Raw genomic sequence first — 16472 nt, 5'->3', positions numbered from 1 at the left:
AGACGGCTCTGCACTGACGGCCATTCCTCGATTGTCATCACATTATGGTACCTGCAATAATTATACAAAACAAAACACAAAAAGAAAAATATTTTTGGATTTTGGGGTTTTTCAAATTTTTAGGGTTTTTAGTTTTAAAACACACGCATTATACAAATTTTACATTGTGCAAATTTATTAACGAGTCTCGCACTAGACTCCACCTCTTTCTCAACTGATGCCCGGATGATACGCGGTTCCATCCTTCAACCCACCGGAACCTTTAATCAAATCTCTATACCCAATTGCATTTAATAACCAAACATCCGCCATCTTTGACTCGTTGGTCAACTCCCTAAGCTTTTCCTTTCTTTTCTAGAAAGATTTGACACCAATCTGTTCCTAACATGCTCATCTTTCTCAGATATTAAATTCCTAACCCGAGTATACAACTTCCTCATTGATTTATCAATAACACTATCATCAGGCGTATCAATAAGCTTTTCCTCTACCATTCCCCCACACTTATTCGGTTTACTAGCTTCAGTTTCAACACTAGTAATTACATTCACATAATCTACAAGTGTGGGTGGTGGTTTAACACTAAACTTAGTCTGAAAGCTTAAGGTTTTACCTATATCCCTTAAAATCAATTTACAAGTTCTCCAGTCAGTGAGTGTACCTGCGGTTGCTAAAAATGGTCTTCCTAACACAATCGGCACAACTTTATCTTCCGGCATATCAACAACTACAAAGTCTTCTGGAAACTCTAATTCACCTACCTTAACCACCAAATTTTCAGCAATCCCTATGGGTTTACTAATTGACTGGTTAACCATCCTAACTCCAGTATTAGTCGACTTAAGTTCATTTAAACCCAAACGTGAATAAACAGACAACGGCATAAGATTGATACTCACACCTGAATCAGTTAAACACTTAAAAATTTCAGAGTCATCAATACTACAGAGCACTATGAATGGCCCGGGATCACCTAACTTTGGTGGCATATCACTCTTTTCCAAAATATCAGCACATTTCGCTTCAAGAAACGCGGAGGATGCCTGCTCATGCTCACCCTTCTTCGCCATTAAATCTTTCAAAAATTTCCCATAATTGGGCATACCTGCAAGAACATCAACCAAAGGTACATGTACACAAATATTATCATTAGTATGAATAGACTTACAAACAGTGTCCTTTGGTTGCTCGGATTGAATAGCTCTTGGATATGGAATGGGTGGCTTGTAAACTTTCAACTTAGGTGACGGTTTCACCTTTTCTTCCACTTTAATCTCAGCAACACTAAACTCAGGAGACTCGGTAGTCTCCACACTCTTAACTTCCAACTCTTGATTACCCGAACTAGAAGAACTCCCCGTCATCAAACTCATTAAGTAATTACCATATGCGGGAGTTATATCACTAACTCGAATCCAAACGTCTACACTATTAAAAGTATAAGTCGGAATAACCTCATCGGAATCATAACCCTCAACACCAGAAATAGCATTAACTTGCGAATAATTAGAAACTTGAGGCTCTTTATTCTTCACATCATTTCGGTTATTATTAGTCCAGATTGCTCGGGGTGGCACATTGACATTCGGATTGGATTGTGTATTCGAAGGGAGAGCACCCGGTGGTCTCTCCGTTAGCGACTGAGCTATACGCCCTACATCCCGTTCCAAATTCTGAATCGAGGCATGCTGACTTCGTACTTGCTGTTTTATTGATTCACTATCTTGCCTCAATGACGTGATGCTTTCATCTGTCTTTATTATAAAACCCCGCAATAACTCCTCTAGTAAAGGACCCTTATCCACGTATGACTGATTTTGATTTCTATTAACGAACCTCGGTGGTCCGTTCCTTTGATAACCCGAACTACCTCCTTGATACTGATTATTGTATTGATTACCCAAGTAGTTCGCCTGCTCTTCCATAGATGCTTGATTACAATCCTTTGTGAGATGTGGTCCCTGACATAACTCACAACCAACTCTTATAGCGTGCATCTCTTTAGACATCGACTCCATCTGTCTTTTAACAGTTGCAAGTTGTGCTCTAACCGATGCGGGTTCATCACTAGTTTTGGTACCAGCGACATGAGAAAAGCGAGAAATATCCATCTCTTGATGCCAAGCATAAGAAGGCGTAGCAGTTTCAGAGATGATGTTGTAAGCTTCATCCGGAGTCTTTTTCATTAACGAGCCACCTGCAGCAATATAGATCTCTTTCATTGTCGGCACATTAACACCCTTATAAAAAATCTGGACCTTATTAAAATTGTTCAACCCGTGTTGAGGATAATTTCGAAGTATTTTACAGAATCGGGTCCAAGCATCATAGAGTGTCTCGTTTGACTTTTGAACAAAGTGATTAATGTCACTCTGTAGTTTTGCGGCCTTTGAAGCGGGAAAGAAACGCTGCAAGAACTTATCTTCCATAACCGTCCAACTGTCAATTTCACCTTCGGGCAATGATTCTAACCAGTCCTTTGCATCATCTTTTAAATACCAAGGAAAGACCCTGAGATGGATAACAGTATCCGCAACTTGGGCAATTTTGAACAAATTACAGATGCTTTGGAAGTTTCAAAGATGCTCAAATGCATCTGCTTTCGGTGTACCCCTGAACTGGCACTGGTGAGTTATCATATTCAAAATCTGCCCTTTAACCTCAAAATCTTTATCAACTACCGGTTGGGTAATGGCATGTCTATTACCAGCCCTCGTGGCTTTCATCATCGCTTGCATTGATTGACCTCTCGCTAGTTCACCCATTTTAACCTCTTCCTTAATATACTCAAAATCTGGAATATAAAAAGGTAATTATGAGAAACCTTTCGGCGATTTCTTGCTCAACTTTAGCTTTGCTATGTGTATGATAAACTCTAGACGGTTCCAGAGTTATAAGTACCTAACCTATGATCATACCACAACAAAACCACGCGTAAAACATAAAAAATAACTAGAAAAGTAACTTTCACGAAAACAAGTTTCCACGAAAGGATCGAATAACTAAAAGCATTTAAATTCCTAAGACACGCCGCTCCCCGGCAGCGGCGCTAAAAATTTGATATGCGAAAAGTACACCTAATCTTATTGTAATATGATTACGAATTCGTCCACAGAGAGTAGTGTTTAAGAATTTAAAGACTAATAATTATTCAGAAGATTAAGTTGTAAAAGTGGGGGTTTTAATTTAAAACTAATTAACACAAAGTAAATAAACAAGAATTCAGATGAGACAAGGGTATTCACCTAGAATCAATTCCCTAGGATCCGGATTGCTTCAATTAAAACAGATAAATTATGTGACTCTGATAATGCTAAAAATGAACATATATTTCATAGCATTATTCCTCAAGAAAGACAAGCTTTTAGTTGCAATTGTTCTATTTACAAGTGATATTCGTTTAAATAATAAAAGGTGAAGACAAAAGGAAGATTCAACGAATTGAAGACGCAAATGACCAAAAAGCTCAAAAGTACAAAATACAATCAAAGAGGTTCCAATTATTGATAAGAAACGTCTCAAAATTACAAGAGTACAAGATTCAAAACGCAAAGTACAAGATATTAAATTATACGCAAGGACGTTCGAAAATCCGGAACCAGGACTAGAGTCAACTCTGAACGCTCGATGCAACGGACTAAAAATTACAAGACAACTATGCACATGAATATAATATAATATATAATTAATTCTTAAAATTAATATATATATTATATTATATTTATAAAACGTCGGCAGATGCAAACAAGCAAATGTGAGCTGGATCCAGTGGTCATGCGATCGCATGGCCTGGATGCTTTAAACTCATGCGATCGCATGGCCTGAAAAGTCAGGCCACATCCCTTATAAATTCGCGTGTTTTGATCACAACAAACACATCTTTTTCTTCTCCTCATCATACGTAGTATATATTTATATTTATATTTTAATTTTAATTTTAATTATAATTCTAATAATAAGGGTATGTTAGCGAATGTTGTAAGGGTGTAAGTCGAAATTCTGTCCGTGTAACGCTACGCTATTTTTAATCATTGTAAGTTATGTTCAACCTTTTTACATTAATGTCTCGTAGCTAAGTTATTATTATGCTTATTTAATCCGAAGTAATCATGATGTTGGGCTAATTACTAAAATTGGGTAATTGGGCTTTGTACCATAATTGGGGTTTGGACAAAAGAACGACACTTGTGGAAATTAGACTATGGGCTATTAATGGGCTTTATATTTGTTTAACTAAATGATAGTTTGTTAATGTTAATATAAAGATTTATAATTGGACATACCCATAAATTACCATATACACTCGATCGGACACGATGGGCGGGGTATTTATATGTACGAATAATCGTTCATTTAACCGGACACGGGAATGGATTAATAGCCACTAGAATAATTAAAACAGGGGTGAAATTATGTACAAGGACACTTGGTATAATTGATAACAAAGTATTAAAACCTTGGATTACACTCAGTCGACATCCTGGTGTAATTATTAAACAAAGTATTAAAATCTTGTTATAGTTTAAGTCCCCAATTAGTTGGAATATTTAACTTCGGGTATAAGAATAATTTGACGAGGACACTCGCACTTTATATTTATGACTGATGGACTGTTATGGACAAAAATCAGACGGACATATTAAATAATCCAGGACAAAGGACAATTAACCCATGGGCATAAAACTAAAATCAACACGTCAAACATCATGATTACGGAAGTTTAAATAAGCATAATTATTTTATTTCATATTTAATTTCCTTTATTTTATATTTAATTGCACTTCTAATTATCGCACTTTTATTTATTGTTATTGTATTTAATTGCACTTTTAATTTTCGTACTTTTTAATTATCGCAAGTTTATTTTATCGCACTTTTATTTATCACAATTTCATTATCGTTATTTACTTTATGCTTTAAATTAAAGTCTTGTATTTATTTTTAATATTTTACATTTGGTTTTAACTACGACTAAAGTTTTAAAATCGACAAACCGGTCATTAAACGGTAAAAACCCCCCTTTATAATAATAATATTACTTATATATATATTTGCATTTTTATAAATTTAAACTAATATAGCGTTAAGCTTTGGTTAAAGATTTTTATTCCCTGTAGAACGAACCGGACTTACTAAAAACTACACTACTGTACGATTAGGTACACTGCCTATAAGTGTTGTAGCAAGGTTTAAGTATATCCATTCTATAAAAAAATAAATATCTTGTGTAAAATTGTATCGTATTTAATAGTATTTCCTAGTAAAATTTAATAGTATTTTATACACACCTCGCTTTGACATCAAGTATTTTTAGCGCCGCTGCCGGGGAGAGTTCTAGCTTAAAAGCCGGAAGCGCAACGCTAATATAAAAAAAAAAGATTTTTATTTTTAGTTTACTTTTATTAAAAATACACTTTTGTAAAAATACATTTTAATATTTTCAAAAATATAAAAAGAAAAACAAAAATTTAAGTATTTTTTTTAAAGAGTTTGTTAAATTTATAAGTTCTATAAAAGTTTCTTTATCTTTATTTTATAAAAATATAAGTTTTATTTAATTTATATAAATATATTACATTAATATATAAAACAGAAAATTCAAAACAGAAAAAAAAAAATAAACTCTCGGGCCTGCTACTGTAGCAGTCCGTAACCTGGCCCAATATTCAAGCTCATGCGATCGCATGAGCCCGAAGGCATAAACTCATGCGATCGCATGAGAGTGTCTGACACGCCAACTGCAACCTTAAACCAGCATTTATTACGGAGTATTAATTATTATTATTATTACTAAACCCTAATTAGGGTTTATTAGTTAATTATTATTATATTTAGTTTAGTTTTTATTATTTAACTTGTATTTTTAGTATAATTAGTTTAATTAAATTGTAAAATTAATAGTTTTATAAAATAAATAATATAAAAATAATATTTTTATAAAAATTGTACTTTTTACAACTTTTAGTATATTTTTATATTTTGATCCTTTTTAATTGTTTTAGCGTAATATTTGTATTTTTCGCTAGTTTTTAGTTTTAAATATAGTTTTTGCCTTAGTTATTTTTACTTCTAGATTTTTAGGCTTTTCCGTAAAAACCCTTAAGTGCTTTTTCTTTAGACTAAGATTTAAGTGCTTTAGAATTTTGCGATGCCTTTTTAAGTTTTAGTTTCTTTTTAAGATATTGCCATTTGGGATATAGTTTTTCTTGTAAGCTTTAATATTTTTAGACGCCTTTTAGCTATGTATCAATTATCATTCCAATTAGTAATCTCAATTTGTGATTATAATTTTAAGTTAGTTGTAGTGATAAGATTGGGTTAGTCAAGTGTTTTTAAGTTTTATAAGTTTCTTTTATTTTTCCGTCGCCTTTTATTTTTCAACCCTTTTTCTTTTTCGACCTTTTTCCGACATGCTCTTTTTCTTTCTTATTTCTCGCTATTCTAGTTTTAGGACATAGATTTTTATTCTACTTCTTATCTAAATTTCTTAAAATTATGAAAATTTATTTTAAGTGGTTAAATTGATAGACATCAAAATTTTCTGGTTCGTAGTAATAGTTGGATTTGTACGTGGACCGGGTTATTGGAGCCAAACAGTCCTCAATTATATTGACACCAAATGAATCCTGCCCATCTGCTGCATCTTTTGGCTATTCGAAACGTGGGCAAAATCAGAAAAGTCTATTGATTGGATAACTTATATAATTTTTCTTTCCTTTTAAAAACTAATAGGATATTCAGTGAATGCACCGAGCAAGACGTTCAACACCTTTTGTACGTTCACCACCTGTAACTAGATCAAGACATCTAGCTAATATTGTCGCCGTTGATAATCCATTTTTTGAACCCGACCTCACAATTGAGAATCCGGAGAATATTCAGGGACGATTCATAGATCCTGAACCACTAAACTTTCTTCCGGAACCACCAATCATTCAAACAGAGATTGTTGAGGAACGAACCATTAAATCAGAATCCTCTAGTGATTCAGATTCAACAAATTCAATTATGGAAGTAACAGAACCCTTAAGTATGGAAGACCGAATGAGAGCTAAACGCACTGGCCAAGGTCACGCAATTACTCATCCAGACATTAATGCGCCAGATTATGAAATCAAAGGACAAATTCTACACATGGTAACTAATCAATGCCAATTTAGTGGTGCGCCGAAGGAAGATCCAAATGAACATCTACGTACCGTTAATAGGATCTGCACACTATTTAAAGTAAGAGAAGTTGAAGATGAACATATATATCTCATGTTATTTCCCTGGACTTTAAAGGGAGAAGCCAAAGATTGGTTGGAATCGTTACCTGAAGGGGCGATCGATACATGGGACGTTTTAGTTGAAAAATTTCTTAAACAATTCTTTCCAGCATCTAAAGCCGTAAGACTTCAAGCAGAAATTGTTACGTTCACACAGAAACCAAATGAAACTCTATATGAGGCGTGGACCAGATTTGGAAAATTATGAAGAGGATGTCCGCAACATGGTTTAGACACCTGTCAAATAGTACAAATATTCTACCAAGGATGCGACATCGCTACAAGGAAAGACATAGATATAGCAGCTGGTGGTTCTATTATGAAGAAAACCAAAACTGATGCTTAAAAAATTATTGATAACACTGCTTCCCACTCACATGAGTGGCACCAAGAAAAAGATATCGTTAGATCATCTAAAGCAGCTAGAGCCGATTCTAGCCATGACTTAGATTCCATTTCAGCAAAGATAGATGCTGTCGAGAGACGAATGAAAAAGATGACTAAAGATATACACTCAATACGAATTAGTTGTGAGCAGTGTGGAGGACCACATTTGACAAAAGATTGTCTTAGTATTGAATTAACAATGGAACAAAGAGAGAATATTTCATATTTAAACCAAAGGCCTGGAAATAATTATCAGAATAATTATCAACCGCCAAGACCGATTTACAATCAAAACCAGAACTATAACCGAAATATTCCATACAACAACCAACAAGGTCCTTGTAATCAACAAGTATCCAACAATACTTACAACCAGCAAAGACCTAATTTTCAAAATAAACCGCCACAACAAATCGATGATAAAAAGCCGAATTTAGAAGATATGATGACGAAGCTAGTTGAAACTCAAACGCAGTTTTTCACATCTCAAAAGCAAACCAATGAACAAAATGCTCAAGCATTTAGAAATCAACAAGCTTCTATTCAAAATTTGGAACAAGAAGTAAGTAACCTAGCAAGGTTAATAGGTGAAAGAAAACTGGGAAGTTTAACTAGTGATACAAATGCTAACCCCCGGAATGAAACAGCTAAAGCTATTACCACAAGAAGTGGTACATCACTTAAACCACCTGAAATACCTGTAACTTCTGATGAAACTATTCCTACTCCACAAGAACCACAACCTGAACAAGATAAGGAAAAAGAACCGGTAGTTGAAAAGGTTAATGAAGATAACACAGTAAAGGATAAACCTTATGTTAAACCATACCAACCACCACTTCCTTACCCGAGTAAGATGAAAAAAGAGAAACTTAAAGCCGAGCAATCTAAATTCTTGGATATGTTTAAACAGATAAATGTAAATCTTCCTTTCATTGATGTAATTTCAGGAATGCCTAGATATGCTAAATTTCTGAAAGATCTAATCTCAAATAAAAAGAAAATGGAAGAACTCTCGGCCGTTACTATGAATGCTAATTGTTCAGCAGTGCTGTTGAATAAGATACCAGAAAAATTATCTGATCCAGGAAGTTTCACAATTCCATATTTTCTGGGTAGTCTTAGTTCAATAGAAGCATTGGCAGACTTAGGTGCTAGTATAAATCTAATTCCGTATTCACTATACGCTAAACTAGACCTTGGAGAATTGAAACCAACAAGAATAAGTATACAACTAGCCGATCGATCAATAAAATATCCTAGAGGGATAATGGAGAACATGCTAGTTAAAGTTGGTACTTTAGTATTTCCAGTAGATTTTGTTGTTCTGGATATGGAAGAAGATTCTCAAGTTCCTCTCATATTAGGAAGACCATTCTTAAACACGGCTAAAGCAATGATAGACGTGTTTGGTAAGAAACTGACCCTAAGTATAGAGGATGAGAGTGTTACCTTTTCAGTTGATAGAGCAATGCAATAACCGCAATCTGCAGATGATACATGTTATTATATTCAAACTATAGATGCACATGCAGAATTGTTAGAAGAATTTCCAGAATTACAAGGAACTGGAGAATGTTCTTTAGGAGAAGGTAATGAACCAATTGATGAAGCTGAAATGTTAGCTACACTAATAGCTAATGGATATGAACCAACAACAGAAGAAATTCAAATGTTAAAAGAAGAAGACAGATATCGATATAAATCATCGATAGAAGAACCTCTGAAATTAGAGTTAAAGCCACTTCCAAACCATTTGGAATACGCTTATTTACATGGTGAATCTGAATTACCTGTAATAATATCGTCTTCTCTTACTGAAAATGAGAAATCACAACTCATTTCTGTGTTGAAAGCTCATAAACCAGCTATTGCATGGAAGATTCATGATATAAAAGGAATAAGTCCTTCGTATTGCACACATAAAATCCTTATGGAAGAAGGTCATAAAACGTATGTGCAACGCCAACGAAGACTAAATCCTAATATCCAAGATGTAGTTAAGAAAGAGATTATTAAACTGCTAGATGCAGGTTTAATTTATCTAATTTCTGATAGTCCATGGGTAAGCCCAGTTCAATGCGTGCCTAAGAAGGGTGGCATGATTGTCATTACAAATGAGAAAAATGAGCTTATTCCTACTAGGACTGTAACAGGATGACGTGTATGTATTGATTATAGAAAATTAAATGATGCCACCAGAAAAGATCACTTTCCCTTACCTTTCATAGATCAAATGTTAGAAAGATTAGCCGGAAATAGTTATTATTGTTTTCTAGATGGATTATCCGGATATTTTCAAATTCCAATAGCACCCGAAGATCAAGAGAAAACCACGTTCACGTGCCCTTATGGTACTTTTGCTTACAAACGCATGCCATTTGGACTTTGCAACGCCCCTGCAACCTTTCAAAGGTGCATGATGGCGATTTTTCACGACATGATAGAAGAATGCACGGAAGTTTTCATGGATGACTTTTCAGTCTTCGGTGATACATTTGAAACATGCCTAGCTAATCTTGAACGAATGCTTATTAGATGCGAAAAATCAAATCTAGTTCTTAATTGGGAGAAATGCTATTTCATGGTTAAAGAAGGCATCGTTCTTGGACATAAAATTTCGAAGGAAGGAATTGAAGTGGATAGAGCTAAAGTAGATGTAATTGCTAAACTTCTACATCCCACCAATGTTAGAGGAGTTAGAAGTTTTCTAGGGCATGCCGGTTTTTACCGACGCTTCATAAAAGATTTTTCTAAAATTGCCACTCCTATGAATAAACTCCTAGAAAAGGATGCTCCATTCATTTTTTCAGATGAATGCATCAAATCTTTTAATATTCTTAAAGAGAAACTCACTAATGCGCCGATCATGATAACACCAAATTGGAATCTACCATTTGAACTAATGTGCGATGCAAGTGATTTTGCAATGGGAGCCGTTTTAGGACAAAGGATTGAAAAACGATTTCAACCTATATATTATGCTAGTAAGATATTACAAGGAGCACAAACGAACTATACAACTACTGAAAAAGAACTCCTTGCTATTGTCTTTGCTTTTGACAAATTTCGATCATATCTCGTTCTAGCAAAAACGGTGGTCTATACCGACCATTCTGCTCTTAGATACCTATTTTCGAAACAAGATGCTAAACCAAGATTAATCCGTTGGATCTTACTCTTACAAGAGTTTGATATAGAAATCCGAGATAAAAGAGGAGCAGAAAATCTCGCCGCTGATCATCTTTCTCGTCTTGAAAATCCTGAATTAGAAGTTCTAAATGAATCGGCCATACAAGACAACTTTCCTGATGAATATCTATTGAAGATAGATTATAAAGAAATTCCATGGTTTGCAGACTATGCAAACTACTTAGTTTGTGGATTCCTTGAAAAAGGATTGTCGTACCAAAAACGAAAGAAATTCTTCAGTGATATAAAACACTATTTCTGGGAAGATCCACATTTGTTTAAAAGTTGTCCAGATGGAATAATACGCCGATGTGTATTTGGAGATGAAGCTAGTAAAATTTTAAACCATTGTCACACAGGACCAACAGGAGGGCATTATGGGCCTCAACTAACAGCAAGAAAAGTTTATGAAGCTGGATTCTATTGGCCTACAATTTACAAAGATGCACACCTTCTTTGCAAATCCTGTGATGCTTGTCAAAGGACCGAAAAAATAAGTCAACGTGATGAAATGCCACAAAATGTCATTCAAGTATGTGAAGTATTTGACATTTGGGGTATTGACTTTATGGGTCCATTTCCAAAATCTCATAATAATCTCTATATTCTCGTAGCCATTGATTATGTATCTAAATGGGCGGAAGCACAAGCTCTCCCAACTAACGATGCACGAGTTGTAGTCAACTTTTTAAAACGTCTTTTTGCAAGGTTTGGAACACCAAAAGCTTTAATAAGTGATCGGGGAACTCATTTCTGTAACAATCAACTTGAGAAAGTTCTTAAAAGATATGGAGTAACTCATAAAATCTCCACCGCTTATCATCCACAGACAAGTGGACAAGTTGAAAATACCAACCGAGCTTTAAAATGTATTCTAGAGAAAACCGTAGGATCAAATCCGAAGGAATGGTCCATTAAATTGGAGGATGCACTCTGGGCTTTTAGAAAAGCCTACAAAACTCCAATTGGAACCACACCTTTTAGACTCGTTTATAGAAAAGCATGTCATCTTCCAGTAGAAATTGAACACAAATCATTTTGGGCTTTGAAGACATGTAATCTTGATTTACATGAAGCTGGACGTCTACGGTTAAGTCAATTAAACGAATTAGAAGAATTAAGACAAGAAGCATACGAAAATTCGTTAATCTATAAGGAAAAAACGAAGAAATGGCATGATAAAAGAATCAGAACTTCAAAAGAATTTAAGGAAGGAGACAGAGTTCTTCTTTTCAATTCACGATTCAAGCTATTTCCTGAAAAATTGAAATCAAGATGGTCTGGACCATTCATAGTCAAAAGAGTTTTCCCATACGGAACAGTAGAATTGATAAATTCAAATGGGATTGAATTTAAGATTAATGGTCACAGAGTTAAACACTACATAGACAGTTCGATGGAAGTCGACAACGAAGTCAATCACAATTTCGATACCACAGCTAACTAAGTGTGGGGAGAATCAAGTCTTTAAAGGATAATATGTATTTCTGTTAGAGTTAGATTGTCTGTTTTCGTGTAGTTCTCGAAAATAGAACCCGAATGGTCTTTTCCTAGCAGACCCTAAAGAACTAGTATTCTCCCCCCATTCTGAATTTTTATTTTTTTAGGTTTTTACAAAATGAAGACTGCCTATGAATTAAACCATGGTCTAATGCTACACGCTTTGATCAATGAACGTAATAATGACGTCCTTCCAAGTGAAATAGTATCATTAATCAGAGAAAAATTGAACGGAGTAAGAAAAGAATCCAGATGCGAAGATAATAAGTTACAATTTGGTAAAGGAAAATCAAAATCCGCAGCGAAGAGAAGAGCACGACACCTTGAAAAATATCACAAATGCGGAAAATGGTCACATGGAGGTAAATGTTCAGATAATCAAACCTATTCAAATACCGAATTTATTACTTTATGCAGACGGACCGTTCATATGTTTAGAAGAAAAATCATTGAATGCTCAAGGTTACGCCTATGTAGCCATGGAAAACCAATTAAACCGACTATCTTATGAGTGAGATAGATCATATAACTAAGAATACTATCTCACAGGTAAGTCTGTACAGTTTTTATTTTTATTTTTATTTTTAACCTTTTGATAATAAACGCTAATTTGTTCGCTATAAAGTATTAAGTTGGTATTGAATAAAATTAGGTTTTGCGACCGAAATTGTTGATATCATTAAAAAAATTTATTACATCACTGCGAAATTTAACGTTTATTCTTAAGGTATAAATATCTTTAATCAATCAACCCAAAATATTTCAAAAATTCGTCATGAGTTAAATTAGGTCATGGAACCGAAATTACTTTACCGAAAAGAGGGGCGCATATTTTTGATAATATTTTATTGATTAAAGTGGGATAAAAGCCAAAAAGATTTTTAATTTAATTTTTTTACCATATTTTTAAAATTAATATTAAATTAATATTGTGAACTTTGTAAAATCAATATATTTAAGTTTGTCACATATTTGAAAAATTAATATTTTTAAGTTTGTATGTATAACAACAAAAATATAATATAAGTTTGGTGTGAATTTAAAATATGAATTTTTAATTTAAGTTGGTGTGAATTGTTAATTTTTAAAATATGAATTTTTAATTTTATGCATTTTAAATTTAAGTTTGGTGTGAATTTTTAAAAACAAAAATTTACTTTATTTCGTTAAGTTAAAAATATGATTTTTAAAATTCGTCGTAAGTTGAAGACTAGGTCTTTGAACCGAAATTGCTTTACCCGAGGGAGGGACGAGAACTTTTATTATCATTATTTTTAATCTTATTGAATTAAAGTATGCCAAAAACATTAAAAAACCCAAAAAAATCTTTACTTTTAAAACCGCGCTTTTAATTGACAAATTTTAAAATTTTGTCGAGGGACGGACTAGGACATCGATCCGAAACGCCCTCGCTCCTAAAGGAAAATAAATTTTTAAAAATTTAATTAATTATAAGTTTTATAAAGTATAAGGTTTTATAAAAAAAAAAAGTACTGTAGCCGGCACCCCATGCGATCGCATGGGGTTTGCACTTGGAACCCATGCGATCGCATGGGGACCAAATGCATGCCAGGATTAAAACAGCCAGCGAGCTGCTCTTCTTCACCACAACACACACACAAACATACGAAACTCTCTCAATTCTTCACCAATTTTCGTCATTTTCCACCGTAATTCGTCATTTTTCTTGCTCTAATCATGCCTAGATTCTCATTCTTCGGCAAAAAGGTAAAAATTACACCCCTAAACTCATAAAATTGCTAGTTTTTGTAATAATTACCAATATTTGACCTAATGCAATTTTGTTAATTTCTAGTGTAATTAGTGTTAAATTGTTAGTACTTTATGCATGTATAACCTAGATTGATGCTATTTAACATGATTTGAAGCCAAAAACTTCAAAATTTTTAGAAATCTAGGGTTTGTGTTCTTGAGAAATTTGGGGCTTTTTGATATAAATAGGTTATGGCCGATTTTTGTCATGAATTATTGTTAAATTAAGTAGTGTAACATGTTTAGGTAGTTAAATGATCCAAACATTGATCTTAAACATGATTTTTGAAGATTAAAGTGGACTTTTTAAGTCCAAAATTCATGAACTTGATTTATTTGATATATTTGCCAATTGAAACTTATTTAATTGTTAGTAATGACTATTTTGACATGTTATTTGAGTTAAATGCTTATGAATTTTGTATACATTTTCATATGTGCTTATTTGAAAAAGTGTAGAATTGTGAAAAATTGTGAAAATGTGTATAAGTTTAATTTTGATTTAACATGTTATTGTGATTGTTTTAAGTTGTTATTTTGATAACACTAATGCATATTTAGATGCACATATTTTGTGTTTAATTTGTTTTGCAGAAAGTCGATACTGGAGGTTCAGGAGCATCATCATCTAGACAACCAGCACCACAACCAGAACCAGAACCAGAAATGCAACACGAACAAGAACCACAATAACAGCCTGATCAGCACATACCTTATTATGATCCGGTACAGTTTGTTAATGAATTCATAGTATTCCCGATGAGGCCGCCAGTAGAATTCCCAACGATTCCTGAGCACACTCTGCATCCTAATCTGAGATTTGATAGGAGATGGAGAGATTACGAGACGTATCAAAGGAACAAATTCAAATTGGTAACTAAAAATGTAGAAGTGTCAAGGGTAATCGATTGGGCCCCTTTAGAAACGGTCCATCTAGCTGACCGTGTTAGACAGCTTTTGGTACAAAGGTATGGCAGTTCTTCTTTTACAGATTGGGAACGTCTTTTCACCATTCGTAGACCTGTATATAAGGAATGGTGTGTTGAGTTGTTGAGTACTGTATCACTTGATACAAATATAGTTAGGTTAGATGATAGAAGATTTCTTAGGTTTATCCTTGGCGGTAGGATGTACAGAATGTCCATGCTGGACATGGCCAGGGCCTTACAGATATATACTCCTGGTGAGTTGCTATTACCCGATTGTACAAATTTGATTCATTATGGTGAAAGGGTAGATAGTAACTTTGACGCTGACGCCATTTGGAGGCGTATGTCACATTTTGATGTTTTTACACGAGCAGGAGGACACTCCTATACACATATTGATAGAGCCGAGCTTCGTATCATTCATAGATTTTTGGCTAACTCGATTACACAGAGAGGTCACAATAAGGAAAAAATAACCTTACATGATTTATTCTACCTAAAGTGTATTCGGGATCCTAGAAGCTTTGTCAATATTCCTTACTGTGTTGTTTTTTATTTATCTAAAATGGTAGAGGGAATGCAGGACGGGAGTATAATAGGAGGAGGTATTTTTATTACTCTCATTGAAGAGTATTTAGGTGTTGATAGGAACCAAGGGGGTCCATTATAGCTTTGTAGAGAACAGGTTGAGCCCTTAGGATTGAAAGTTTATGTGGGTGCTAAGGTATTGAAAAGTAGACATAACCAAGCAATACCCTATGAGGGACCTCATCCACAGGAAGAAAGGGGCTCAGACGAGGAAATGGAGGAAGCGGAAGACATTAGGGATGTCTTTCGAGATGCTATTCTTGACGTCCACGTTCGTATAGAGGAAGAATCAATGACGAACGTGGCCAGACATAGTATGTATGAGCAGTGGCACTCCGAGCGAGTATACGAGGATTATAGGCGACGCCAACACGATAGCTGGTTAGTTCATCAGCACCAAATCATGAGCCAGCTATCATATCAGGTACCAAATAACTATGTACCTACTCGACCTGCTTATTTTCCGCCACACAGCCCTGATATCCGACCACCCTTTAACCGGTATGACTATAACCAAGCCTATCAGAACACCTATAACCAACAATGGAACCCACCTGATGAGATGAACTGGAACCCCTATCCAGACTGATTTAGTTCCATTTGGTTATTTTTATGATTTTTATGTTTTTATCTTTAGACTTTTTCATGTTTAAACTTATGTTATTGGATATATTTGTGTAATTTTTATCATTTTTATTATTATTGTGCACTAATATTTCACATTTAGGATTTGAAAGTGGGATAGTAAGTCCCATTTCAAATTGCCATGCATGTTTATATTTGTATGTATGTATATTGTCGATTGTACAAAACAGGTAAAACAGCGCATTTTCAA

At 34.2% G+C, this 16472-nt stretch overlaps 1 protein-coding gene across 1 annotated transcript; it reads right to left on the bottom strand.

Moving 5' to 3' along the window:
• Positions 1-326: 326 nt before the first annotated feature.
• Positions 327-2765, bottom strand: LOC139889826 (uncharacterized). Its single transcript, XM_071872750.1, has 3 exons — positions 2612-2765; positions 1169-2488; positions 327-1105 (listed from the first exon to the last, which is right to left on the bottom strand). The coding sequence occupies exons 1-3, from the start codon at positions 2763-2765 to the stop codon at positions 327-329; spliced, it is 2253 nt and encodes a 750-aa protein (XP_071728851.1).
• Positions 2766-16472: the final 13707 nt, after the last annotated feature.

This window comes from Rutidosis leptorrhynchoides, chromosome 2, assembly GCF_046630445.1.
Source record: "Rutidosis leptorrhynchoides isolate AG116_Rl617_1_P2 chromosome 2, CSIRO_AGI_Rlap_v1, whole genome shotgun sequence".
NCBI classification, from domain to species: Eukaryota; Viridiplantae; Streptophyta; class Magnoliopsida; order Asterales; family Asteraceae; genus Rutidosis; species Rutidosis leptorrhynchoides.
This window is presented reverse-complemented; position numbering and strand designations above follow the sequence as displayed.